The 27714-nt window shown below is 40.2% G+C and overlaps 1 protein-coding gene across 8 annotated transcripts in view; it reads left to right on the top strand.

Moving 5' to 3' along the window:
* Window positions 1-2586: 2586 nt before the first annotated feature.
* Window positions 2587-27714, top strand: part of LOC117582658 (fasciclin-3) — an 85931-nt gene continuing 60803 nt past the window's right edge. For 2 of the 8 annotated variants that reach the window (XM_034270566.1, XM_034270567.1), the window contains exons 1-2: window positions 2590-2990; window positions 3756-3951. In XM_034270566.1, the coding sequence (XP_034126457.1) occupies window positions 3909-3951 (43 nt within the window). In that variant the 5' untranslated portion in view covers window positions 2590-2990; window positions 3756-3908. Of the gene's footprint in view, window positions 2991-3755; window positions 3952-27714 lie in introns of all 8 variants that reach the window. The other 6 variants (XM_034270565.1, XM_034270569.1, XM_034270571.1 and 3 more) reach the window with 4 other exon arrangements.

Here is a 27714-nt window from a genome sequence, read left to right as displayed (position 1 = left end):
TGGAGCAAATATGTGGATTTACCTACCGGTAGGCGCTATCGGTCACGTCATTATACAACTATTTGCACTTAAAAAAGCCTACTGATATAAAACGATAAAGCAAAAACATTTGTTGATAAGAAAAACCCTTGAACAATAATTTATGTTGGTAGCAAAACAGATTTTTAGGGTATTTGAAAAATTTAGAGCAGAACCTGTAGAGAACCATTTTGCAATTTATTGGAATTTATTTTAAATATTTTTTAAAATTTTAAACATTATTATACCGAAAAACATTGTGTTGAAAAGTATTTTATAAACAATTTAAATATGTTTGGATATAAAAACGAATTAAATAATTTAAGTACATTTTAATTAAATATTTTGTTCATTTTGTTTGTATTTTGCTTGTGCCCTTCCGAAAGCACCCAAACCTCCTATTAGCCCTTCAGTTAGAGTATTTTTGATTTCTATGCATTTTGCCCAGCCTGCCTCGTACCTGCTGTTACCCATGGCACACACAAAATGTTGGCCCAAAGCTTATTGAATGTGTGCTTTGATTAAATTTAAAATTTTTGATAATACTATTTGCTGCCTGAACACATACGATGTGGTCGAGGGGGGAAAAGAGACTGAAGTGTAGGCTTGGGGTCTGACATGGGCGGTGTGGTGTATGGTGGGTGTGTGTGGTTGTCGAGTGTAATAATGCAGAAGTAAATACATTAAAGGGCAATGCATCCTAGGTGCATCGAGTGGCTTCAGTGTGTCTTGAATGCCCCCTTTGGATGAGTGCTATTATGATGCAGAATAAGTGCTATCTGTTGGTACAGTAGACGCTACCCTGGGGAGAAGAGAGCTATCAATAAATAATGATAAATGTCTAGAATTGTTGTGAATTTTCAAACATTTATCTGCGCCCAATTATCGAAGGACTCGCCTAGAAAAATGTTCTCTATTTGAGCCTCAAATTCAGACAATTGTTGTCTCGAAACGTCAGCCATAAATCTCTAGTATCCCTTCCTTAGACTGTGCTTGCATTTCTCAGAAAATTATGACATTTCCCTAGAATCCCTTTTCCAAATCTTATCAAAAGTTCTTCCATATTTTCCAAGACTTCCTTTTTGGGAGACTGTCTGAAAGTTAAGTAACTAATTTAATAAATTTCAATAATATTTCTTATCTATCTTCCTCTCTGTATAACTAACCAATATTTAATATTAATTTCCTGTTTTTAAGCCACTGACCCACTGTGTTGTTTTTCGCCCTAAATCGATTCGATTGGGGACATTATATTTAAATCATTCTAATCATTGTGGGTCAGGTCGTACCTCCTCCTCCTTCTGTCCGCTGTCCGCTCTCCATTCAAAACTGGGACAATGGCAAACAGCGGGCGGGCGACTCTCAATATTTGCGGCAAGCAAAACCCGGAACCAGCCAGCAGAACGAGGAGCCACTGTGCCAAAGATTTACTCCCCTCTACACCCCTATTCCTGCACCTCAGTGTCGACTGTGTGCCCGTTGCACATACAGCAGGCAGGCAGCAGCAGCAGGCAAACAAAAGGCACAAGGCAGAACGAGATGGGGAGAGATTATCAAACGACAAATAGACAGAAATCCGGCAGCAGGCACGGCAGCGGCAGCTTTGGCGACAGGCCGAAAGCAAACTTGGCCAAAACGACAGCCCAACAATAATAGGAACAACAACACAAATACAACAACAAATACATAGAAGCACAACTACATGGGCAATACACCAGAGACCAACAAATTCAAATCAAACTTACAGCAACGGACAAAACACAAGAGCAAATCAAGAACGAAACGGAACGACACTCTGTTAGAGGTGTTAGAGATTAGGACCATGGGAATACCCTTGATAAATGGATATATAATATTATAATGCCAAGATATAGCCAATTAGCCCATTAAAATTTACAATACGGGAATTACTAAGTACTTCGAAATGAATGAGAGTTTCGTAAGGGATTTTCGCACATTTTTAGTGCTCGAAAAATCATCATTCGAAATATAAACCATTTTATTGATCCTGTTCTCCGATTCCTATCAGTTTTTATTTATTTTTAGAGGCAAATTATTGAGGTTTTATCTATGATTATAATCGTAATTTCCCTTCTAATACAAATTCCTATGCCTAAAATGTCATCCAAGTTGATTTTAGTCCTGCCCTCAGTCCCAATCCAAGTATTTCAGTATTTAATGAAGAAAGTTTGATAATTTTACTGTCGGTAATAAACCCCAAGATACCCCAGGGTACCAAAACAAATTTTTCCTAAGCACACCAATCGCTTGGCAACATGCCCACTCCTGCCCCTTAACCCACACGGCATCATGTTGCACAAGCTACAGCCAAAATGTTGCTAGCTTAGTGCGCATGTTGCCAAGCGGCCGGCCTAGACAAATGTTGTCAATGCAGCGCCGTCGGCGTCGACTGCATACGTGTAAAAACGCATACAAGCGCACGACAGCAACGGGCAGCAGCAGGCAGCAGCGTTCTCGCATACGAGATGTTGCTACACATTCGTATATGTGTGTGTCGGGCGATGTGTGTGTAAGCCGGGGCTTCCATGGCCGTCGTTTGGCAACTTCACTCTGAGGCAGCGTCACATTCAACGGTTAACTGTTGCATTCAACGTTTCGTTCGCTTCGGCTCTTCCGACATTTTTCGACCGTGTATACCGTGTACATTCACATTTACGCGCCTCTCGTCGTTCGGTTTGCGTCGGTCGTGTTTCCCCGTACGTACGTACGCCCTCGCTTCGTATCGTATCCGATAGATACGAGCCACGAGATTGTATAGCATCGTTGTGTGTGTGTGCCCGCCTCGTATCTGTGTGCCGAAGGCGTTTTCGTCGTCATCAAATCCATAACGTCATTTCGTTTGTTGCCGCTCAAACGGTGAGTGAGGCGATTCGAGTCGTGTGCGTGTACTGCCAGCCAACACTGTAGCCGCAATCAGCGTGTGCGTGTGCTACTCTCAATCACAGTACAAGGTGTGTGTTAACTGCTTTGAAGCACTGTTAAGGTGTTTAACTTATTTGGAGGCACTGTTTATGTGTTTAACTTATTTTGAGTGACTGTGTACTGGTTTGAGTCTCTGTACTGTGGTGTGCGTGTGCTATTGCCCCTCACTGTGACCACTATCCCGGCACTTTTTTGTTTGTTTTTGCTTGGCGCGTGTACTTCTTTCTTGTTCTTTACTGGCTACTAACTTTTGGCAATCACTGTACTGTTGTGTGTACTTTTACTGTACTCTTGACCCTAAAGATTATCGGACACCCGCATCTAAGCCATTGCCCTGCTACGATCCATTCAGCTTGTTTGTGTGTGTACTTTTGCCCCTGACTGTGTGTGTGTGTTCTCCCAAAGACCTCCAAGAAACGCCTCCCAAAAATGTGAATCAACTAAGTGAAATCTTTTTCGAGAAAACGAACGAGTTCAATAAACCAAAGTCCATAGTTTCTGTGTTGACAGTGCGCGCTAAAAGTATATTTACATACACGCACAAACACACACGCAAGCAAACACACATAAAAAATCCATACAGCACGGAGGAGAGCCTTAGAGGCCGTAAAGGGCCAGCCAGAAGTACACCCAGCGCCAAAAGTACGCCTCCACCCACTCCCATCCCCTGGCGCACCACCACTAAAACGACACATTTTATGCATGAAAAATAAAGCTAAAGCGAATGCAGTAACAACAACAACCAACAAAAATCTCTCCCTTTCTCTCCCAAAAAAAAAAACACAAACCAAAAGCCCTTTTCGTAACGGAACCTCAAAAAACGAGGCGAAACGCAAAGAGAAAATAAACCTGGGATTACAGCGCATATAACGAAAGGAAGGAAGGAAGGAAGCCAAAGGAAGTCTCTCAAACTCTCCCCCACCAAAAAACAAACAGCAAACATCATCATGTCACGGATCGTTTTTGTATTATTCGCAGCCATCCTAACAGGTAAGAGCAAAAATAATAGAAAAGAAAATACTACAGAAAATACAGAAAAACAAAGCTAAGATGATATCACGCGCCCGTTTAAGACCCGCTTGAGAATGTGTGAATATTGAATATATCGTCTCGAAATAAATATTTCTACATATTTGTCTATAAACTTGTTCTCACCTTAAGCCCCGGTCCAGTGTTCAATAAATAAATACCCATCCATATCACATCATGCTTGATTGATGGGTGAGACCCCAACTCAGACAGTGCCTGGAGGGGCTTGCAGCTGGGAGAAAGTGTTTGCCCGTAAAGCCCGATTGAATCCCCATGTAATATCCATGATATTCGGCGCGCCGCGTTGACCCCTTTTTATGCGACTGCGCATGCTCAGAGTCTGTGTTCGCCATGATGCCACCTAGTGTGACCTTTATATTTGGTACAGACTGGCGACTGGCCTTTTTGGCATGCGCCAACACCATCACAGAAAAGGTCAACCACACTATTCGTAGCTCTTGGCTCAAGCGATTCGAAAGGAGTCTGTGTCGGGAGGTCTTGCTCAACAGATCTTTAAGCGTCGATGCATCATGTCTTGTAATGATTGTAGAGGGGAGGGTTTAAACATTTTAATGGCTTTTTGTTTTAATTTTAACGAGTTTTACAAAACGTGTTTGATTGGTTTGGCCATAAACATAAAAGAAATGTTGAAATAAAGCCATTCTTTTATATGCTTTTAATGGGATTTTATTGGAGGTAATTTATATCCCCTTAACACCCCAAGACATGTTCTCAACATTCTTTTGTTGGGCTTAATCTGAATGGCGGAGCGCTGCTTATGACATTATGCATCCTTGAAATTAAGACACAAGCAACAATCATCCACTCGAGTCTTACTTTCATCCTACAACGTCGCGACGTTGGCATATAAATTCTATGTGCTGCTCCTATTCCCAGAGTTACATCCTACATTCTCCTTCTCCTCCTCTGGCAGCTTATAAGCGTGTACCGCATATGAGGAGAGCCACTGTCAGCCTATTTAATTAAAATCCTTCAATGTTTCATGCCTCTACTTATTATTTTTGTACCCGCTGTTGCTGTCGTTGCTGTCTGTGTCCCGCCTCTTATTACGCCACAGAAACTCCGCGAGAGAGAGACAGGGACTAGGGGCTCTGGGCTCTGAGCTCTGAGCTCTGGAAAACTGAGACAGATTTCTCATTAGCCTGAAAAGAAGATGCTGGTTTATGCTAAAGCCTAACAACATTAACAGTACGAACAAACACACGAGTAAGGGCCCGGGCACCAGGACGGTGCTGTTGCTGCGCAGCTGTCTCATTACTGCCCCTCCAACCCCCTATCGTACCCAACCCTGCACATGACGTGACTTTAAGACAGAGGAAAACATTTCATTCAGCATTCGCTAAGCCACTCCGACTCTCTGCAACCTTTCAAAGGGTTTTTCGGTAAAAATGTAAATGCAAAAACTGCAAAAAAAAAAACAAAAAAGTCCTGCAAGGAAAGAAAAAAAGAAAGAAATTTTTGCATTGGAACTGTAGCTGCCATTGCCCCCGCGCTACACCTTTCGGGGGGTGGGGGTGGGCACTTCACACTGAATACTTTTACATTTTTATGGGGCCTGACGCATCGCCAGACATTGCCATCGCCATCGCATCAGTTGACTGTCGGACTGTCTCTCTGTCTCTCTGTCTGTCTGGCTGTTGTCTTGCAATTATAAATTTTTAATGCGCCAACCTGGATGAGATTCTGTGTTGGGAAAGGTTCGGGCTGTTCTGCCCTGGAGAGTGGAAAGATTTTGAGAGATTTTTATGTTAGAAATAAAAGCAAAGATGGGGGGAATTAAAGTAGAGGGATATATCAGGGGATTACAATGTAAAGCTGGGGCACAAGGCGAATAAATCCTCGGAAGATTGCATCAATATTTCATCGGAATATCCGAATTTACCAACGAATGAAGTTCGTAACTGCCTCCAAAATCTCTTTCCAATCGGTTTCCTACAATCTTTACCCAACAATTCTTAAGCAAAAGTCAACCACAATTTGCTTTACATGCCCAACCATTCACTGGCCATAATACTCTTTCATGCAAGGATATCATAAAAAAAGCCATGGAGCTGCAACTGCCACATGTGCGGCATGTAAATAAGGCAGGCAGGCAGGCAGGCAGGCAACGCATCCAAAAAGCATTCATAGTAATTCAAATGGCAAACCCAAAAGGAACCCAAAGCAATGCCAAGCAAGTCCTGAAGTATTTAGTTATGACTGCATCATCATCTCAGAGGACAACGAACAAAAAACGGTTCCACATTTATGCATTTTAATGGCCACCAATTGAGGCATGTTCTGTGAAGGAAAGGAGAGAGAGAGAGGGAGTACAAAAAAGAGTCAAGCATTGAATTAAATACGTGCCTGTGTTTGCCCCCCGATGTGGCTCTAACTCTTTGCACTGACTGTAACTGTAGTTGCAACTGTAACTGTATCTATATCTTCTTTTTGGCAAGCTACCGCTGCCCCACCGACTCGTACACCCATGACATATATAATTTTCAACTCTTTTTCCTACCTATGGTAATTGCGATGGGAATGGGAATGGTTTGGGGATTGGTATACAGAAGAGAGGAATGGTTTGGGGATTGGTATACAGAAGAGAGGAGCCCTACCATGTGGGGGAGCAACACCCACTGCCCTCTCATTCTCATTCATATTCATAACATCGTTTCATTTTGGCTTTTTGCTTCGCTACCTATTTGGTCAGCAAAAAAATAAAGAGGGAAGCATTTTGGTCATCAAAAAAAGGACAGAAAGAGAGAGCGAGAGAAGTGCATTTTGGTCATTAAAAAAAGCAGACATAGTATAACATTTTAGTCATACAAAAAAAAGAAGAAAGAAAAGAGAATTTTGGTCATCAGAAAAAGGAGACAGAGACAGCGCCTCTTGGCACCAGAAAAAAGGAGGAGAAGCGCCTTTAACTCATCAAAAAAGGGAGTAGAAGAAACCCCCTTGGGCATCAAAAATGGCAGTAAGAGGGAGTGCGAGAAGCGCATTTGATATTGTAACTGAAACAAGAATACGAGTTGGATGCCCAAAGGACACAGAAGCGATGTGGGGCGAGGAATTTCCCAAAATGAAGAACAACATTCGAGTATCCCCAAAAACTAACAAAGCCGCGCAGCAGTGTGGGGCAGGGAGAGCCATTTCCTTCCTCTTTCCATCTTAGTTTTCTTTTGTCTTCCGCTTCTTCTTAATTGTTTGCCGAAATATTGGCGCTCCTCTGCTTCCCCGTTGCTCCTTCCTGCTCTTTCCATTGCTTCCTTAATTTATTGATTTGTGTGTTTGAAATTAGTTTGCCTTTACGCTTTGCCGCTTTTTCGCTTTTTCCGCTTTTCCATTTAACTTTATGGAATTTTTGAACATTTCTATATTAATGATGGCTTCATTTATTTGCTAATAACTAATAACTAATCATGCAATAATGCAATAAAATAGTATGCTGATATTTTGCGATAATGAAACACTTTATTATGAGATATTGCGAATTTTGGAACCACCATTGTAGAGTCTCTTGGCCATCCGACTTTGTTTTAATGCAATTTCGCTGATATTTGGATAGAAGCTAAGCCACACTGTGAGAAATATGTAGAGAAAAAGAGCAAACGAGGTGGAGGAAGAAAACTGATCGAAATCTGACTAATGTCATTCCTTAGCCAACCCATTACTATCGCTCCCTAAGGACCCTTCACCACAAATAATATACATTTACAATATACGAATAGAAATGCACAATTTCATGACTAATTTGCTGAAAAATGACTGAACAATGTCAACAACACAACTTTGCATGCATCCTTTTGTCTGTGGGTCTGTCAGTGGCTGTTTCTCTGTCAGCTTGAATGTTGCGCGTGCACAGGAAGTTGGCAACGCTTTGGGCATGTTGGAATTTGGGTATTTTCGGTCTAAAGAGAGTGCACGCAAGGGCAAGAGATAGAGAGAGAGAGAGATAGCGGGAAGAGCGTGATAAAGGGGTAGACGAAAGTGCGATATTGACAAAGCGTATGCCAGACAAATTAAATATAATAGGGATCTACCCTATTTATTCTTCTCCCCCCTCTCCCGCTCAGACTCTTTGGAAAACCCGCTGAAAAGTAGCGCACAGAGGAGACAGCGGCAGAAGGAAAAACAGTTGAAAAGACAAAAGAAGTAAAAGGAAAAAGTTGCAGCTTATGGAAAAGTTGCTCGTGTTTCCCAGTTGTTGTATTTTTCGGGCTGCAAGCGTACAAATAACAGTACTATATGTGAGTCCCCGTTCCCCGTACCGCCGCTCCCATCTAACAATGGGGCAGAGGCAAAACTTTTTGATCGATTCGAAGGCACTGAATTGTCTTTATAAGCACGTACCGTACCACTGAGCGTGTGCAGACTTTGGTCCGAAGAGGCTTTCGAGAAGAGAAATTTCATATGGGCAGGGTGCGGGGTGCAGGACAGGTACAATAGTGGTCCATAAAGCCACAAGAGTGTACAAAAGTCTCAGCATAGGGGCTTAATGAAGGGACAGCAAGCAATATGTGTCACAGCAAAATGATTTCAAGAAAAAGTAACTATTGCCCAAGCGTATGGCATTTGATTTAAGATGAAAACTTAGAAGGCACTTTGGAAGAGTGTTTAAAAAAGTAACTAAAATAAATGTGGGGAGATGTGTGAACCAACAGAGGGGCGCTGCTGCATGACGTTAAGCACGTTCTTATGCATAGAAATGTAATAAAAAATTGCTTAGCGCTCAGATGACTAAATGAGTCACAAGTAATTAATCATCAGCTATAAATATTTGTTTCATATTTATTACAAGATTATTTTGCTGTAACTTCCACACAAAATATTGCCAATGGATGCAATTTTTTATATAAAAAATATTCCCTTTCCTTCCGGCAGATTCATGACAGATCCTATCACAGCTTAAGTCCATGTTTCATCTGTAAACCCCAGATTTATTTATACTCCAGAGATATATTTTCGGCCCTGAATTAAAGCTGCTATCTTTAGGGATTCCTTCGCAATTAATTTTCTTCCCCTTCTGGATGAGACATAAATAATAATTGTACATCATATATCTACATAAGACTGTTGTACCGCAGATAATTGCAATTATTATTATTATTGTTTTGTTTTCTCTGTCATCAAATGAAAATTACTTATTCCATGCAGCAACAGTTGTTGCCCGACAGAATGATGATTCAGACTCAGTCGGTCCGTAGTTACTCATGCAGCTGTTTACTTGACCAGAGACGACACACAGACACACACATCCCCATGTACATAACATACTCACACGTAAAAAAGAGAACAAATAGTAAATCGACTAATTCGTGGGGCCAGTTCGCTTGATTGACTCTCGAATGCATGCGCTGGCTCTTTCTTTTGGGAATTGTGTCAGATTTTACTTACTCTACATTCTAGATTTTGTTTGTGTGTGTTTTGTGCTGCATTTATTTGCGCTCAATGCAGTTGTGTCTTTGATTTGGGTCATGATTCGACTAGAGATAAGACCTCCATATAAACAGTGCGACGAAGAGAGAGAGAGAGAGAGCACAAGAGAGAGCGTGCTCCATTTCACCTGCTATTCAGTTCAGAAGTTGCTTTGGTTCCCTGTTTGGGGAGAATGTGTGGGCGATTAGATAAGGTTTATGTCGCTGTCAGGTTGCTCGGGGGACAACGAACAGAGTCCCTTATCAGACACACACACACTGCCATATGGTTGATAATGCTCGCAGGGACAGAGAGTCTTAGTGGGTCACGATTGCTGGGGGTTAGAACATGTGCAACGAATGCATTCGATTCGGACTAGTGGCATATTGTTGTTGTTCTTCCACCACCCCCTCCGTACAGTTTGGACATTAGCTAATTGCAAATGGAAAATAATTTGCGACACACACACACATGGAACGACACACACTGAGCCCCAATCTGCGCTCTGATCTTTCGGCCATAAATTCAATTAAAATTTCATAAACATCCAAATAACTGGACAACATTTTCAGCTATCCCAGATATATGGCCTCGTATCTGCTCCATCATTTATCATTTTCCATGGCGTACACAAATCAATATTTTAATATGATTTTTCTAGTGCCATGAATGACAGAGTGATTGCGGGACAGATGGGATGGTTGGATATGTGTAACTGCAGTTCCAGCATTAAATTATAATCAGTAATGAGAGAGAGAGAGAGAGTGGGGGTTGGCCGTAGGACGTGGCATTCCATTCCAGTTTTCCCTAATTAAATGTGCAGTTTTAATTAAATTTACATGACTGACTAAAACGGACAAATTGACAGACAGGATAGACGAGTTGGATAGATGGACATCTGTGTGAATGGCTTATTGGCTTTGGTTTGGTTTCCTTTTTTTGAGGGGAGTGTTTTGTTGGTGCTTTTGGCACCCAAAACGGGTACACAAAATAATTGAAAATAATGTTTTTGTGCGCGGAGGCATTATAATTATTAATTATATCAAATCATAATGTATTTTGTGCACACGGATACACAGATAATGAATCCGTTCATACAAAATTATACCCACAAATCCATCATAAATACTTTTAGATGAAGCAACAAAAAAAATGAAACGAAAAACCAGCTGTTACATAATAATAATTCCAATGCTTTAAATACTGCAATCAAGATGCATTCACATCTGTGAATACATGAATAAATAGTCAATCAAATGAAATGCGAGTAGCTGGGCCAACAAAACAGTGAAAGAGAAATGGCAAAACAGAGTGAAAAGAAAGCATAAAAGAAGTAAAACATATGCCACAACAAAGCTAAAAATTATAATGAATAAAAACATTGCTTAATGAATGATATAATTGGATTCATTTTTATAAAAATGCAAAATAAGTTCAATAAAAGACGGAAAATCTGTTAATATGAGAGCTAAAAATATGAGTAAATAATAAGTGTTTTAAAAAAAAAAAATAAATTCCAAAATAAACCCCAACCAAGCCCCAACCGAGCCTATTCTTTCCATCTTTCTAAAAGCCATAAATACATAAATGAAAAATCTTATAAATTAAACCCTAATTAAATCATAAATTTAGAAGAAAAAAGTCCCATCATAAAAACCAATTTGAGTCGCACAAAAAATAAACCGATTCATCATCATCATCTGCCCCCATCCAAAACTAAATTTAAAACTCTTCTTCCAAGAACTTTTTCAGCTCTCCCAAGACCTCTGTCTGGTCGAGGCCTAGCAACAACAGTCGAAGATCTCAAAATCTCTCTCTTAAGATCTCCACAAAAGTTGTGAGACGCGACTCACCTTAACAGATCCATTCCATTCATTGGCCTTATAACATTTTCTTGGTATTAAAACACGGCTCTAACACTGCCCTGCCCCTGTCCCTGGCCCAAAAATAAAAAGCTTTGTACAAAACGCAGTCAGAGTCTTTCGGGGCTGCGGCGGCTATCTCTTTCCATATATCTAAAATGCTAAAGTTTTTCTTCTCTTTTCTGATTTTTTAATTTTTGTATCTCACGGATACAACACAACAAAACACAGCGCGCCAAAGCTGTTTTGTTGGCTAGCATCTAGCAGTTGGCACTGCCATGCCATGGCTCACAAACCGGTTTCAATTCTGTTTTACTTATTTTGTGATTCTCTGCCTCGTTTTCCTGTCCGGACTCCGGTCTATGCTCTGTTCCAACTAGTTTCCATTTTTGTTCATTATTACTTACTGTTTTGTTGTTGTTGTTGTTGTTTTATTTTTGTATTTTTATTTCTCAACATTTCTACAAGTATTTCTTTTGAGTATACCCTGGATAATTGTGTACCCGAGGGGCATGTTGGGTTTGCAAAAGTTTTTGTCAACGGTAGATGGCAAGGTCTGGGAGGTAAAAAAGTGTGTAGGGAATATCTAACCAAAAGATACGACTGAGGAGTGTGAAGAAATAATTTTCAAAATTCCTATTCTGGCTCTCAAAACATTACTTTTAAAATAAATTTCTGAAAACTGAAATTTCTACCAATAGCCTAGAGCCCTAGCAAGGGGTAACTTCCTGGTCTAAACATTCACCCACTTTTTGTTCTGCCGATTTGCCTTGGTCTCTCTGCCTCTCTCGCTCTCTATCTTGCTGTCTGTTGCTTGCTGCTGGCTGTTTTTGGTCTCTTTCAAGCGTAAAAACCAAAGCACGCACACATGCGCAATGCATGCTCGTCGTATCTGTGAGTGTGTTAATATTTTTAACTGTTATTATTATGCTTTTTGTTGCTGGCTGTTGATTTTGTTGCTTATTGTGGCTCTCTGTTCTACATTATTGCCGTTCATTTGTGGCTCTCCGCTGGTTGTTGCTCATTTCTCGTCGTCGTCGTCTTTTTTTTTGTTTGTTTATTCAATGGGGTGTTGGTCGACTGCTGGCAGTGACTGTAGTGAGTCTGTATTTGTGTGTGTTGTGTGTGAGGGAGAGCGAATTGTTAAAGTTAATTATTTTATATTTGTATTGCCAGCACGTTGTATTTGCTCAACTTTTTTTTCCGTGTGGTTCGCTTCTTAATGTTTGACTTTGGACGAAAAAAGAAAAACGAAAAAAAGATACATGTGAAAAACCAAACCAAACCGAAAAAGTAACTGAGGGAAAAAAACCGTCTTTTGGGAGGCTATTGGCCCTCATTCGTAATTGACAGTTTCGTTTCAGGTTTTTTCTTTCCTCAGAGGCTATGACCTATTTTTTAACAGAACCTTTGGGCGTGGCATAGAGAGAGATAGAGAGGGAGAGAGAGAGAGAGAGATCTTTCCTTCGTGAGCGTCCAATATTTGCACGCACTTGTGGCATGGACACACGGCCCTGTATCGTATAATTAAGAGACCCTTGTGGAGCAGGGGGTAGGGGTGCTAATGAACCACACCCTGTTCTCCATGTGTTTGTGGACAGTGTACACCATAAATGTATGTCTAAATTTGTTTTGCCTGGCCAATTATAGAGCATGCACAGAGATGACATGACACGAGGCTCGTTATGTGTCTATTGTTGGTTTTACCCTCCACCCACCTACCTACAAAAATAGACAATTTAGCACTTTGCCATCGAGGGCTGAGTACAGGGTTCTCCGGGGGGTTTCTACACCTTGGACATATACAAACATTTGCCTTGTTCCTGTTCCTGTTCCTGTTGCTGGCCAATCTCTGCCATCTCACTGAAAACTGTTTAATTTGATAAATGTCCAACATGTTCGTGCAACAAAACAGTTGTCAGCTGCCACAGCTACACCATGGCCACAGTTCTACCCCCTTTATGGCTCACTCTGTGTGACATTCACTCATTTATTGGGCCGACAATGGCTTTGGTTTCTAGAATTGTCAATCTCTTGTTCATTAGGCGGACACAACCAAACAAGATTGAGCGACTGACACGACTCGACCGAGATTAGGATTGATGTGCGCATATTAACATGTCAATTTGAATGCTTTTCGAAAATTATGACAGCCAGGCAGGGAGTCCCTGTCGAGTCCTGCCAGTGAATCCTTTCTCTAAGTATGTTAATTTGATTTGATTGGAGTTGGAGTGTTTGCCATTAGAAAAAGAGTTTCACAAGCTGTTCGAAAAGGCAAAAAGGAGAAGAGAATGAGCTACATAACGACTATTATTTACCTGGTATTTGGATCCCTTTTTTCCACAGATTTCCATACGAAAAATACACTAAAAAGAAAGAAAATTGAAGTGGTTTTAGTATTTTATATGTAAAAGTTACCTAATCTGCCTAATTTTCGGCAAATATGTTATTAAAAGTTCCGTATCTTTATATCCATCTTTTTTAAGCCTCAAAATTACGCTACCCTACCAAAAATACCCTGTAAACACGTCTCTTAAAAGGTCTGAAAGGCCAAAGCAAACGGCCTATTTATACGTCGTGCGTGACTTAACCAATAGCCCCTACCACAGACCCCCTACCTTCATTAGAGCCTAAAAGTGAAAAGCTTTGGCCATAAAAAACTCTGCCCGTCGCTGCGGCTCTCTTTTTTCCGGGTAACAAATAAAAGTACAAAAACGTACATAGAATTAAAATTAAATTTAAATAAATTTCACAACTCACGCACTTCTCTGGGGACTCTCACTCTCACTCTCCATCTCTTGGCACTCGCTGCCACAGTCTGTCCCACTCTTCCTGCCTTTCTCTGTGAGTATTTCTATTAGTTGATGTTTTTTTTAGGGCTATATTTTTGTTATACGTAATTACTTTCTAAGTGAGCGTGAGTGAGTGCGTGAGTCAGACAGCAAAAGTTTTTCACTTTATGGCATTTAATTTTATAAAACAAAATAAAAAGGAAACTTGCAGAAAAAGGGCTTGCCCAGAGAGTGAAAAGAGAGAAGAGTTGAGGATAAAAAGCAGCTGAAAGTTGTTTGTAGCATCCCCTACCATTGTGTACCATACACCCCCCACACACCCCACCCCTTGGGGGCTTAGTCACGCCTGTTAACTTATCGCTTGAAATGAATATTTCCTTCGCCGCTGCCGACTGACTTTATTCGCGTCTAGTCTAGGCCAACACCCCACTGATAGTACCGATTGCAGAGGGGGCCTGCTGCTGGTTGGTGTTTTCTGGGGGGATTTATCAGTCAGCGACTTGGCTTTTTGTATAAATTCCATTTTTTATTTTGCCACTTGCCACTTTTTTGGCCTGGCAACAACGCGACTAAATAGAAAACTTCTTCGGGGCAGCACACACAAATGATAAACAACAAAACTAACAACAGAGCAGCAGAAGAAAAAGTTCAAGTTTGTCGTTCAAGGCAAGGGAAAATCTAAGGGAAAATCCAAGGCAAACTTTGGAATGATGGATGAACAGGAGGAGCATTATACACAGTGGATAGTTGTGGCAAGAAAACAGCTTAAGGGCCAGAGAGCGAGAGTGAGCAAAAGGTAATTAAATATTATGGTCAAGTTATCTTTTTTGTTGAGGCAGAGGCCTGCCTGTACACTGCGGTGTCATAATATTGATAAGAATATATTTATAGCACGTAATACCATGATTAAAAGAAAATGATAAAAGCGTTTAAAGAGTGCCACCGTGCATGTTATGAAATTTGTGGGAAGTATTAGCTAAATAAAGTAATGAAAAATAATTAAAAAATGTACTCTAAATTCTGACATTAATGGCATAATTTGCCCAAAGGGTTTACTGCACTCAACAAAGTGCCTCTCCCTGCCTCCAACATTTATTTATGATTTTTATTGATGCTTTAATTAAGGAATTAAATCCATAAACATATTTTTCGATAGTTTCTGCGACATTTTTCATTATCATATTGCTACATAATTTACTAACAATTGCGCAAAATCTAATTATTGAGGTAAATCCAGAATGATTTTTTGTGTGGTAATATTTCCACAATTTTGCATCGCGGCCTGCAATAATTTCCACGCATAATTTAATTATGAAAATCATTTTTCACTTAAACATACATTATGAATGCGTGTTGCCCGGGGGGGTGGAACGGGCTTAGATATTTTTATCATATTACAAGCATAAAATAACAACGATTACAGCAATCAAATTTGTTCAGGATTTTCGCACAGTTAATAGAACAAATGATATTCATAATCAATTCCAATTGTTATTATTGCCCGGGTTAATTTTTTCCTTTTCGCTTGGACAGCCCTTTATTTTCATTTGTATTTATTTAGTTGGCTAACATTTTAATTACTCTTGTTCCTACCGCTTCTACCCCCAGGTAAAAGTTTGTGTAAATTTTGCGCTTTAAAAATGTGTTTGATGATCGTGAAAACTTTTTGCTGACACTGTAGTAAACACTCTTTTTTTTCTGGTTGTCCACGGTGAAAGTTGTTGCTGGCTTGTAAAAGAGACTCTGTCTGTTTTCTGTGTGTATTTAATTATCGCTTTGGCTTTTTTTCTGTGCTGTCTTGACTTTTAATTACTAAATTAAATGCGGAAATTAGAAAGATGGAAAGGCCATGCTCTAAAATGAGAAATATGAGAATATTTCAGTACAATTTTGTTTTGGTTTCGGGTGAAAGTCTCTCTCGTTTTTCTCTCTCTTTCTGTCTCCGCTTCCGGCAGTGTTTTTGAAGGGCGTTGAAAATGAAATTTCGTCATGTTTGTGGTTTAAAGTGTGAAAATTGGAGACCTGATGGGAGAGAGATCTAACTGGAGAGCTTGAGTGGGAAATTAGGGAATTGTTTATGGTTTTGAATTGAACTTTTGAGGGCAGAATATATTGGGCACACTCGACACATGGATTTATGCTGCATTTTGATAAATTTATACACAGAAAAATATCAAGAAATATGTTTGATTCCTTACCAAAACTGCCTTCCCTTTGTAAAAACAAAGAGATCAAAATCCCACTACCTGAGCTAACAAGCCTCTTGGGCATAAGTAATCCCCTAAGCTCACATATTATTAGTTTACGTTAAATTTGCATAGCTTTTGGATCAAGTTTTTTTTCTAGAAAATATCTTTAAAACTTTTCAAATACGATTACGATGCTAAGAATTATATTCCCAAGCTCTTATCCCATTGGGCTTTGGATATTTCTTCTTTGACTATAAATTAATTTTCTTCAAAGTTTTCTGCCTGATTTCCAAGAGTTTGCAGTCTCAAATCTAGTTCAGGCCCAGCTGCAAGCCCCCACTTGACTTAATTACAGGCTTGTGCTGCCTCCCAGCCTCCCAGTCTCTCATTTCAAGGTTGATCATAAAATGTTTCCATGCCCCTGCCATGCCGCTCCTTCAGCATCTTTTGCAATCTGGTTTCCCGTTTGGGGCTTAACTGCATTTCAATCTGTGTTCTGTTTTTCTCTGTGCTGCACTCCACAAGTTGTCTTCGGCAGCAGCCACCAAGCCAACAGACAACAGCCAACACAAGGAACAGATGACTGCCGTAAATGGTTTACAACTTTGTCGCCTAACTAACTTAAATCCGGATAAACTGAAAGGCCAAGTGGAACTGTGAGCTGACCCTGCTGTAAAGTGTCCAAATTCAATTTGGTGCTGCACTTAGGCGCTCATCCAGGGGCAGCAATGCAGCGTGCAGCTTGCAGGAGTAATCGTACTGAAAGTGACAAAAGCAACAGTGGGGGCAGGAGCAGCTTCTGCTTCTTGAAGTCAAAAAAGGAGAGTCAGGCAACACCAGAAGCTGCAGCAGAAATAACAACAGAAATTTCGCAAGCAAGAACAACTTCGAAGAAAAGAAAAAAACGTACTTATAGATTTTGGGCATCGAAGTGGGGGATACTCTAATAGAAAAGGAATTAAAATAAGCTGAAGATTAGCTATGGATATGCAATAAATTTACCTCGATTGAAAAGCTTTTCAACACATCTTTTGCTGATATAATGATGTGATCTAAGGGATTTCAATATGAAAAGGTTTCAAGGTTGCTCTGGAATGTTTTTATTAAGACAAATTCCACATTGAGAGAGAATTTTGCCATAATATTTTTGCAATATTCTCTAAATCGATTCTTAACTGAAGAGATTTACCTTCCTTATTCCACTACCAATCCCATCTCTTTGCCACAAGACACTCTTCACATTCCAAAGAGTATCACAAAACCCCAGCAAACTGCAGCTGTAAATCGTTTTTTTTTTGTTTGTTTGCAAGCTGAACAGCTTTAACGACTACAAATACAAATCGTACTCGTACTGGTGCTGGTGCTGGTGCTCACGAATCGACCCACTTTTGTGTGTGCCTCAGCGCCAGCAACGACTACGACGACGACGACTACGACTGGGTCAAGCGACTCTGGTGGGCCTTTTGTGTCAGCGATAAACAGCAAACAACTGGAAGTGCAACCGATTCCGAGTCGAGTCGAGTCCAATTTAGGCCCAGAAGTGGGTTCTGTATTCTACATTTTCCACTGCCTGCCTTTCCTTTCCAGTCTGTCACGCCCATAAAAATGTAGGGGCGAATAAGTCCATGAATAAAATGCGGTCGTTAGGCAAATTAGCGGTTTTTGGTGGAGGGATTGTACAGTAATTATTGTGGCACACAGCTGTGTGGCGAAATATAACAAACATAAAAAAGACTCAAAGCCCAAAAAAATAAAATCAGCGGCGCCAAAAGTGACATAAGAGACCTCCTGTGACGTTGCTAAGCGCAAAATAATTGCAATTCTGTGGAAGTGAGTGTTCCGTCCGAGTGTTTGAATCGCTGACATTGAATATATATTTTTTATGAATGAATCGTCGTAGCTGAGTGTGACTCACTCCTAATACGTGTACCAGGCACTAATTGAAAATGATTCACCAAAGTGTAGGCCTCTCCTGCCGCCCTCTCCTCCGCCTCTAATCAAACTGCTGCCAGCAACGATTTCCACAGATTTTCCTGCTCCACGTAGCTGTGTGTGTGTGTGTGTTTTGTGTGGTTCGTGTTAGCCATGGATTTAGCCAGCAATTGAGGGCTTATGATTTTACCCCCCCCACCGAACCATTCAATACGTTCGTGTATTGAATTTTCCGTCTATGAATTCGACAGCAATGCGGATGAGCCTGGCGAATTGAACATTTCGAGGCGGTACGTCGACTAGCACCAGCATCCACCATCTTATGGATTAGTGACAGACATTTAAAGTGAAACAAATTGCACAGAAAATTAAGTTCTGACACGTAGAAAAATCTACCGCAGCTAAATGTGTGGATGAAAGATTTATGAAAGAGTTTTTTGAATACAGAAAAAACTTAGAATATATTTATATAATATCTTCCACAATTTCTTCTATTACAAATAGTTTTCTTTCCTTTAAATTCCCCAACTAATTCCACAATTTTCCTTCTCTTTTTCCAGGTAAGCCTCAACCAAATGAGTCACAAATTCCATGCCCTCTCTGACAGTCACTCTTAAATCAATTGCACTTTTTATATCCCCGCGTAAGATCGATCTCACGTAAGTTCCCACCCAAAAATCTCCAAGCGAAAGTTCTGGGCCAGCAGCAGTATTCTGAATGCCGAGCACGTCACAGGGCACAGCGCACGGTAGCGAGCGATAAATGTCACTTGTTCGGGCTGCCGGAAAAACTATTAAAAAAGAATTATCACCTTCTTGAAAATGTCATCGTCGGGGTCTTCGAGTGGAAGGAAGACACCACGAACCATGAAGCGCAAACAAATAGACAGCAGCAGCAGAAGTGAACAAAAAAAGAAAGTCGCTGTCACAATTTGTAAACAGAAAGCCAGGCCTCACAATGGAAAAAAAAAGCGGAAGCAGAGTGTAAACAAAAGCGTGGAAAACGTTTTTCTATCGTTTACAACTCTTTTCTACTTTTGCTTCGTTTCTTTACATTTGTGTCTCTTTTTTCTCAGTTTTTTGTTGACTTTTTTCTCAAAGTTTTTTGTTGTTTTTTTTTTCGGGTTATTTTCATATTTAATTTCAGATTGTTTAGGCGTTGACAGCCTCAAATGTGTGGCCTGCTTGTTGACAGCTGTTGCATCGCTCTGAAAGTAGAGGGAACGTTTGGCAATGGCACAGCGGTTATAGAGCGCGGCGGAACGTTTGGTAGCTGGACTGCGAGAAAAAGAGAGCTCTCTGAAAGGCTAGTTCAATGGCAAGGTGTATACAACACAAGGTATAGGCTTTCTTGAAGTATTTCCTGATCTTAATGGTCCATCTGTTGACAGCTGTTGCTCTCTAACTGGAACCCCTGGCAATGAAACGTTCCTCCTGTTTACCTCTGGCAGTGCCATTCCATTTGTTTAGAGCGACAAATAGAAGAAAGTTGTAGGCGGCATTGAAGTGCTGAGAAATCTAAACAAAACGCGGACGCTCCCTCTTTTCGAGAATAGTTCAAAATTCTAGGGTGTCGGAAACAATAACAAAAATGCACAGACACACGCCCATAATTAAAGAAACAAACACACACACTGACATGTGAGGCGTGTGCGTGGCAGTCATAAAAATCATTTGGTTTTCCACTGATTTTTCATTAACACGAAAATGAAAGACAAGTAGAAGGTTGAGCTGCAATTAACACCTCCCCAGGGGCAGGCAGGCAGCAGGAACTGCCAAGCAATTGAAAATGTTGAGGGAGTTAATGATTCCACTCCTATGCGGAGTATCCGGACAATCAAATGCCAAAGACCGGCTCCCCTTACCCCTTGGAGCACGTGTTCTGGAAACAAGTGCCAGTGGACAGGGGTACGGAGGCCACAGCCAATTGCAATCCGATTACGTTTACGAATCAACCTGCAATCAAGTAAAAACTACACCCAAATGTCATTGGCCTCGCATGAACTTCATCAATTTCACCTCCCCATCCCCCCCCCTCAGCCTTCTGCTAGCCATAGTTTTCCCGGAACATACCTTCCCTCTCTCTCTTCACTCATCACTCTTCACGCTCTACTGTTTCCCCTGGTGCGCTTTCATCAAATTGTTTTCCGGCTTTTGTTTTCGTTTTTCTTTACGTTTCATTTCGTTTTTTTCGCTGCGGTTTTTCGTGATGGTTTTTTTTTTTCGTTGTTGTTGTTTTTTGCTTTACTTTGTGATATCGTTTAAGTACCTTTTTCTGGATACCGGTACCATTCTGTGAAGGGTTCTCTGAGCGGGCGTGGCGGCAGCTAAAACTTTAACCGAAAATGTTGTGCAATTTCATTGTTATAGTGCGGGGGCTGGGCACAAGAGGAAAAGGAAAATCCTGTCCAAAATTCAATTAAAGTTCTGGCAAATGGCAAAATATCGTAACAAACTAAAGTCAAACTAATTGAATTTCGAATGTATAGCAATTGTGGTTATAGATTGGGGTTGAAAGGTGGTTTTTTGGTTGGTGGTACGTATGGGGGGTATTTGGTATTGGTATTCGATGGTTCGAGTCCCTGATTTGTGGGCGTGGGCTTTGGTCATGACAAATCAATTGACTTGCAAACCAAATGGAATCAAATGTTTTGCGGCTCCAAAACCAAAATCCGCAAAATGTTTTTTCTTTCCCCCCTGCTGTCGGTGTTTGACATCCCAGCTTCATGCCCAGTACTCCCCATGGTCCAAAATAAATCCACAAAATACAAGTGTATTCGCAATGGAGAGATTTAGAATCCCAGTTGGTTTTGGTTTGGGTCGCTCGGGTCGTACCACAATCTGTTGCACACATGATTTCATTTTTATTTCCTATTAAAATCACATAAAAATCACAAAACACAAATAACAATGCTGCGAAAACCCAGAGACCAACACAACACACAGCAAAACATAGAAATAGATGCCAGAAATTTCGACCAGAAAAAAAGATCTGTGAATACAGTGTATAAATACCAGGAGTAACGAGATGCGAGCGGCGGCAGGAAGGGCATTTCGGGATTATTTGCTTTAATTTTTATTGGGTTAGTGGTCACACACGGCTCATGGGTCACGCGGGAAACGGGGAATACATTTAGCACAGATTTTTACATTGAAATGGGTTTATTACGTGGCGAATTTTCAATTTTGTGTGTGTTTGGGAGTCGCGGTCTTAAAGTCAATGAGTGTTGAAATGGAGTTTAAATAGTGCTAGAAAGTTTTATGGGAGTGTCAAAAATTTAGAAAAATTTTTAAAAGTGTAGCTCGATTTTTTAATGAATTATGTAGTGAAAAATAGTCTCCAAATTGTGCACAAATAAATCCTTAGCTCTTTTAATCAGCTTCCCATCAGGCACCAATGTTTCTTTGATGGCCCATAAATTATTTATTACTTGCCTTAATATTCTTTGAACATTTCATAATTATTTCTCATCACTTTGCCCCTACGCCTTCAGTCTCCCTCCCATATGCATGTGATATAAACCTGCTCCTTCCACTCTGCTCATCTGTAATCATTTGTCATGATTGATCCCCAACACTTTACGAATGATAATCTACGTAGCATGCAGCCAGCCAGCCCATGCTGTGCTATAAATAGCACAAACAGGAAAAACATCGAACATCGAAGTTTTTCAAATGCCAGACATTGGTGCTGGTATTCCCCCTACTTTTATCAGAGCTATTAAGCTCTCTTTCTGTTCTCTTTATAGATCTTTGTTCCCTATGTTCCCTAGCTTTTGTAAACACTTCAGCGGCAGACAGTTCCCATCTTGCAGTCTTTTGTCTGCAGCCCTTTCAGGTCCGCTTCCCCCTCATTATTCTTCATTATTATTCTTGTACTTTGATTATTTGTTCACCCTGAAACAATATTTATAGGGAAATGGAACAGCGGAGAGCATCAGAGCTTAGAGCAAAAGCTTATTTTTCAGCTGCAGCAGCAGCAGAAGTGTTCTTGAGGAATGCCAATTGTCGTTCGTTTCGGAAGGTACATCTGTGCCGCTGCCTGAAGTGGCTCTCCCCCAGGGACAAGTGCCGCCAGCTTCAGAGCGGGGATTTTTGATCTCTCAGATACATGTGTCTATGCATTCAGCTGGCATCTGTGGCTGCAACAATTTATTGCTCTACTAATTAGTCAACTACCAGGGAGGGGAAACTTGACTTTGTTTTTCTTTCTCTCTTTTTCTTCTTTTTTTCAAGGGGCGTTTGCATAAATCTCTAATGCTAGGGGGGCGTGGCAATGGTGACTATTCTATCTGTGTGAGTTATCCATGCCCCATCTCTTATCTCCGAGTAACTCTTCCGATGGTTCCGCCGGATGCCGTTCTCCACAACTGTTCGACATTCTCCAATCGTTTGCTATCACTCCGTGTGCCACATCTCTCACATCCATTCTCATTTGGTGTCTATGTCCCTAGCCCTATGTCTGTGCCCGTGCCTGTCCTCCCCCCTTCGTACTGATTCTGTGGCATGTTTCATTTGGCATGTGTGGCATACAGCAGCAGAGGCCCACAAGTGCCTTTCTCTCAAGTGGCAGGCAGGCAGCGCAGTGTTGCTGCTGCCTTGCTGTTGTTTGTTCTTTTTGTTTATATGCGCATCTTTGTCGCTGTGGCAGTTCCTGTCCCTTTTTCTGTGGCTGCTACAAAACGCTCGGCTTCTGGGTTTACATTCCATTCCCTCGCTTTTGTTTATCCATCAATGACGACTGACAAGAAACATGCAACATGCAACATGCAGCAGCAGCAGCAGCAACAACAACTACTTCTATATGTAGGTGCTACACAATGGAAAATACTCTTCAATTTAATTTCCTTTAATTCTTATGGCATCTGCGGTTTGTCTCCACTTTATTCATTCTTCTCTTCTCTTTCTCTTTCTCTTTCCTGCTCTTCACTCTGATTGTTTATTCGATTTGCGTTTGCTCTTCGCCTTTTGCTGCTCTTCTTTGTCTCTGTCTGCTTCGTTTTTAATGAAAATGTTTATAAAATATTTCCGTTTTGATTTGACAAGGCGTTGATTGAAATGGGTTAAAGGCATTCATTAGCCTTTTTGCTTGTACAGAGATTTGATTTTAAAGGAATGAATAAATGAATGAATAAATGTGAGTGCCATCAATTCAATCAACCAAAAAACAAAAAATATAACGGAGAATTTAATGGAAAATGTATTAAATAGGAGAGAGATGAGTGATGATTGAGTAAAAGTGGAAGTTTTGTTAAAGTTTTAAGAGCTTAAAGATGATTTTAAAAAAAAATCTGGAAGCAAAAAAAAAATTCTTTTAAATTTTAACATTTGCACTTGAAAAAATATTGTTTAGATAACATTAAATTTCATTTAATGTTACTATTTTTATATTACAAAATCGAATATTTAATCTAAATAAAATTGTGTCTAATTTTTCCCACATTTTTTCTACATTTCCCTCAATGAAAAATCCACAACTAATAATTGCTCTAAAATCTTAAGCAAACCAACAACGGAAAACCCTCTCCCAATCCATTGCTTAATTAACAAACATGATGTGTGGATTCTTGGCCCACCGTTAGATTCCTCGTTGAAATATCTCCTCAATAGAGAGAACATGACTCTGCGCATCATACAAAGTCCATTCCCATAGCTACAGCTACTTATGTGAAAAATGAAGTCAATGCCTCATAAAATACAAATCATAAATATTGCCTTCTCATCTCCGAAAACAAACGGAAAATAATAACACAACAGAGTAGGAGTATCTGCAGCTGCAAATGTTTTTTCTAAGCTCTAATTTCCCACAGAAACAGCAACAGAACTCCAGCATCCCCCACACAACAATTTTTATTTATGTTTATTTTTGGTCAATCATTTAAATATTTCCCCCCTTTTATTTTGTATCCCCATTCTTAACCTTCATGCAAATAAAGTTGATTTTTCTCTACTATTTCTGAAGCTCTATACAGACAAAAAGTTAATTGTTTTAAGGGGGGGAAACGGCAAGAAAAACCATTGAAATTACTGCATAATAATTATGGAAAAACAGAAGAAAAAAAACACACAAAAACTATACAGAAAGAAAAAAAAACCAAACTGAATAATTTATAAGGAAAAATACACAAAAACGTGAGTCCGAGTCTCCAGCTAAAGAAAAAGAAATAAAAAGTAGAAGAGGCTTCCCTTGAGGAAAAGGTCGCTAGAACTAACAATTATGAAAGGAAATTTAATTTTCCTACAACTTTTCTTCATTTCTTTCATGTGTTTTATGAAGGTTACAAAATGTACTTAGGTTTGGTTTGAAATTAGGGCGTACTTAAGTAAGTTTCCGAAGATCAATAAGCAGCTACATATCTCTCTCCCAGTGGGTTTGAGCAAATTTTAAATAGTATCTTCAAGTATCCCATTTATAGACACTGTAACTGTCTTTGGCGCACTCGTCTCTTTGGTCTCTCTGACACTTTTGCTGTCCATTTTAATTGATATAAATTAAATTGCTTGACTTGAATTATTTGTGAGTAGGCGTCGCGTCGCGTCGCGTCGCGTCTCGTCACTGTCTCTGTGTCTCTGTCTCTTGTGTATTTTTCAAGCGATTAAATGTGTATTCAAGGTGGAACCAAAATGCTTAGAGAGTTACCCAAAAAAAAAAAAAAAAAACCTGACAATTTCCTGCAATTTTCAAGCGATGTTTTCTCTCTTCTTTTATTTTTCAGTCATTTTTACGTGTGTGTTCGTGTTTGCGTATCTTTTGCCTCAATGAAGTTTTGTTGTGCAAAAAGAAGAAACAATTACACATAGTGAGAGGGGATGGGAGAGGGGGAGGGGGAGAGAGAGAATAGCATGGAATGGATCTCTTTCTACATGTGAGTGCTCTGTGCGTTGCTTTGTTGTTTTTTTTTTTGCCAACTTTTTCTGAGTTTTCCATCGTTGTTTCGCTTTGCTTTAACGTTGCTTTTGTAATTGCAACATAATTTGCTATTACATGCTACTTTTTGTTTGCCTTTTGTTGCTTTTGTTCAGAGAGTTTTGTGGGTCTCTGGGTCTCGCAGCTGTTGCCCCAATGAGTGGCTGATGGCTGCTGCTCCAGCAAGTGTACTCTGTAGAGACAATTACCAGCAATTAGAAACGAATTGCTTTAAAAAAAAAAACAAAATAAAACAGAACACAAAATTATTCGCATAAATGGAAGGCAGCAGAACAACAGGAAATACTAGATACAACCAAAAAAGATACAACAACTACTCTTGGCAAAAGTTCATTGAAAACTTTCGAAGCACAGAGCCGACACGACTCTTAATCAATTTTTAACACAAAACACAGTTTTCCTCACTTTTTGGGCGGGTAAAAGTAAAACACTTATTATAGGAAATTTTCTGAATTTTCCATGTAAAAGATTTAACCACAAAAGGAGCTAGAAAAGCACTAAACTTCGGCGCTTTCGAGGCATCATAAATGTGGAAAATTATGTTGAAGGTTTCTTGGCGGCACAAATGATATTTCTGCAGGGGGAAACCCTGAAACTACTGCCCAAAAAGTAGGCACAGCCATGGGGATTTCTGCTTGATTTTAGTGTCAAATCGTAACTCAAACTGAATCCCTTCCATTCACACTTTCTCTGTGTCTCTGCACAACAGCAACCTTAATTAGTCACAAATTTTAGTATGCCACACATGCTGGAAGTGGGCAAACCATATCCGAACCAAACCCTATCCAAACCACCTTCCAATTTTACAACCGTAACTGCATTTGTATCTCTTACTCTCCAGAGAGGCCTGCTGTAACATGGCTATAGATACAGATACAGATACAGGTACAGACACAGGATGTGTGTATATGGAGCTGCCAGTTAAATGGCAATTCGTGTTTTGTGGCACAGGCGGCACAGGCACAGGCGGCATACAAGTGAAACATTGTTCCCACAGTTTTGGTGTTGTATTTTTATTTCATTCCTGTTGCATTTTTAACATTTGCTGCTGGACAAGTGCAGGACGTGAGCACAGGCTTTTTGCACAGACTGTTTTACGTAAAGGGCTCGGCACACAAATGACTGCTGCTGCTGCCCCGTTGCTCGCTTTTCTAGCATTTGTTGCTCTTATTGTGGCTGCTGTGTGTATGAAAACGTAATTAACAACATTTTCCTGTAATTTTTTGTAACTTTTGCCAGTGCATAAAGGGGACAGGGGGAAAAGGCAGAGAGCAGCCAACTGCCAACGCAAAATGGGATAACTTATGGCCTCGTTTTTGAACTAAAGTTTTTTATAAACAGGGTATTTAGTGGGAAAGACTTGAATCCCTTTTTGCTAATTTCCTCATAAATAGCTTCATTCTGTACTCATTGAATACTTCAAAACTTGTCCCAATCGCATGATTCATCAAACAAGTTCCAAGTACAATATTTCTCTCTCCCAGTGGGGCTGAGCTCCCAAATGCAATGAATATTATTGCAGAGCAAATATCCAGCACCTGTCATGTGCCAGCTATGCATGGGAATCTCCTAGTCGACTCTCTGCTTTAGTACGGCCTCCTCCATTATTTTTGCTGCTATGCGTGGCCTCAGCTGCCGGTCCGACAATTAACTCACTTAAAATACTTTTACCCTAGAGTTGCATTTAATGATTAATTTTGCATATACTCGTAACTCGTAGCTCGTACTCGTTTATATACTTTTTTTACGATGCCGCCCAGGGCCTCCTCTCCCAAACAAGGGACCGACAGCCGACGTCCACCGGACTACTGGGCTTTGATTACCAAAAATAGAAGGAATTAATAAAATTAATATGGAATGGCCCATCAAAGTCAATTATTGTTGCGGCATGCGTCCCAGTCATACAAATTGAGGAGGCCCCAACTAGTTCCATGCTCAATTGATAAGTTCATGCCCCCACAGAAAAGGGAACTTGCCACTTGAACTTTTTACCAGAAGCATCAGCAGGGAGAAGGGGGACTCGCTTCACAAATTTAAATGAATATGGAGATGCAGAGCAGAGGGCAGACAGACAACAAGAAGAATAAAATACTTTTCAAGTGACTCAGGGGTCTGTCTCTGCTGTCTTTGCTGTCGGGGATTATTGAAGGCTTTATGCAAGGTCTCAACATTTCGGACCACAAAAAATGTCAGAAATTCTCAACAGTTTTTCATTGAAAGAGCAAAAGGATTAGGTTACGAAAGAAACAAAGAGGCTGTGGGATATTTATTTATATTAATTGGAAATATAACCACAAAAATACATATTTTGTTTGCAAAGAGAATTTTGAAGAAAATTGAGAGGGCTTACAAGGGATTTCTTATATTTTTAGACGTTTTTTATTTAAGTTTTTGTTATAAAAACAGAAGCACAAAAATACCTGTGACTTATTACTAGCAGCTAAGCCACAGTGGGAGAGAGTATTGCTGGAAATTTGCTTCCGTGATGCTGACTATTGAAATCATTCGTAGAAAATCATACAGAACATATTTTTGGCCCTGCAAAGAATAGAATTTTGTTGCAAAAATAAGCAATCTATTGCTAGGGAAAATTCCTTTAAGAGC

The sequence above is a fragment of the Drosophila guanche genome, unplaced genomic scaffold, assembly GCF_900245975.1.
Source record: "Drosophila guanche unplaced genomic scaffold, DGUA_6, whole genome shotgun sequence".
Taxonomy (NCBI): Eukaryota; Metazoa; Arthropoda; class Insecta; order Diptera; family Drosophilidae; genus Drosophila; species Drosophila guanche.
The sequence above is the reverse complement of the archived record's forward strand: the minus strand, read 5'-3'. Positions and strand labels throughout refer to the sequence as shown.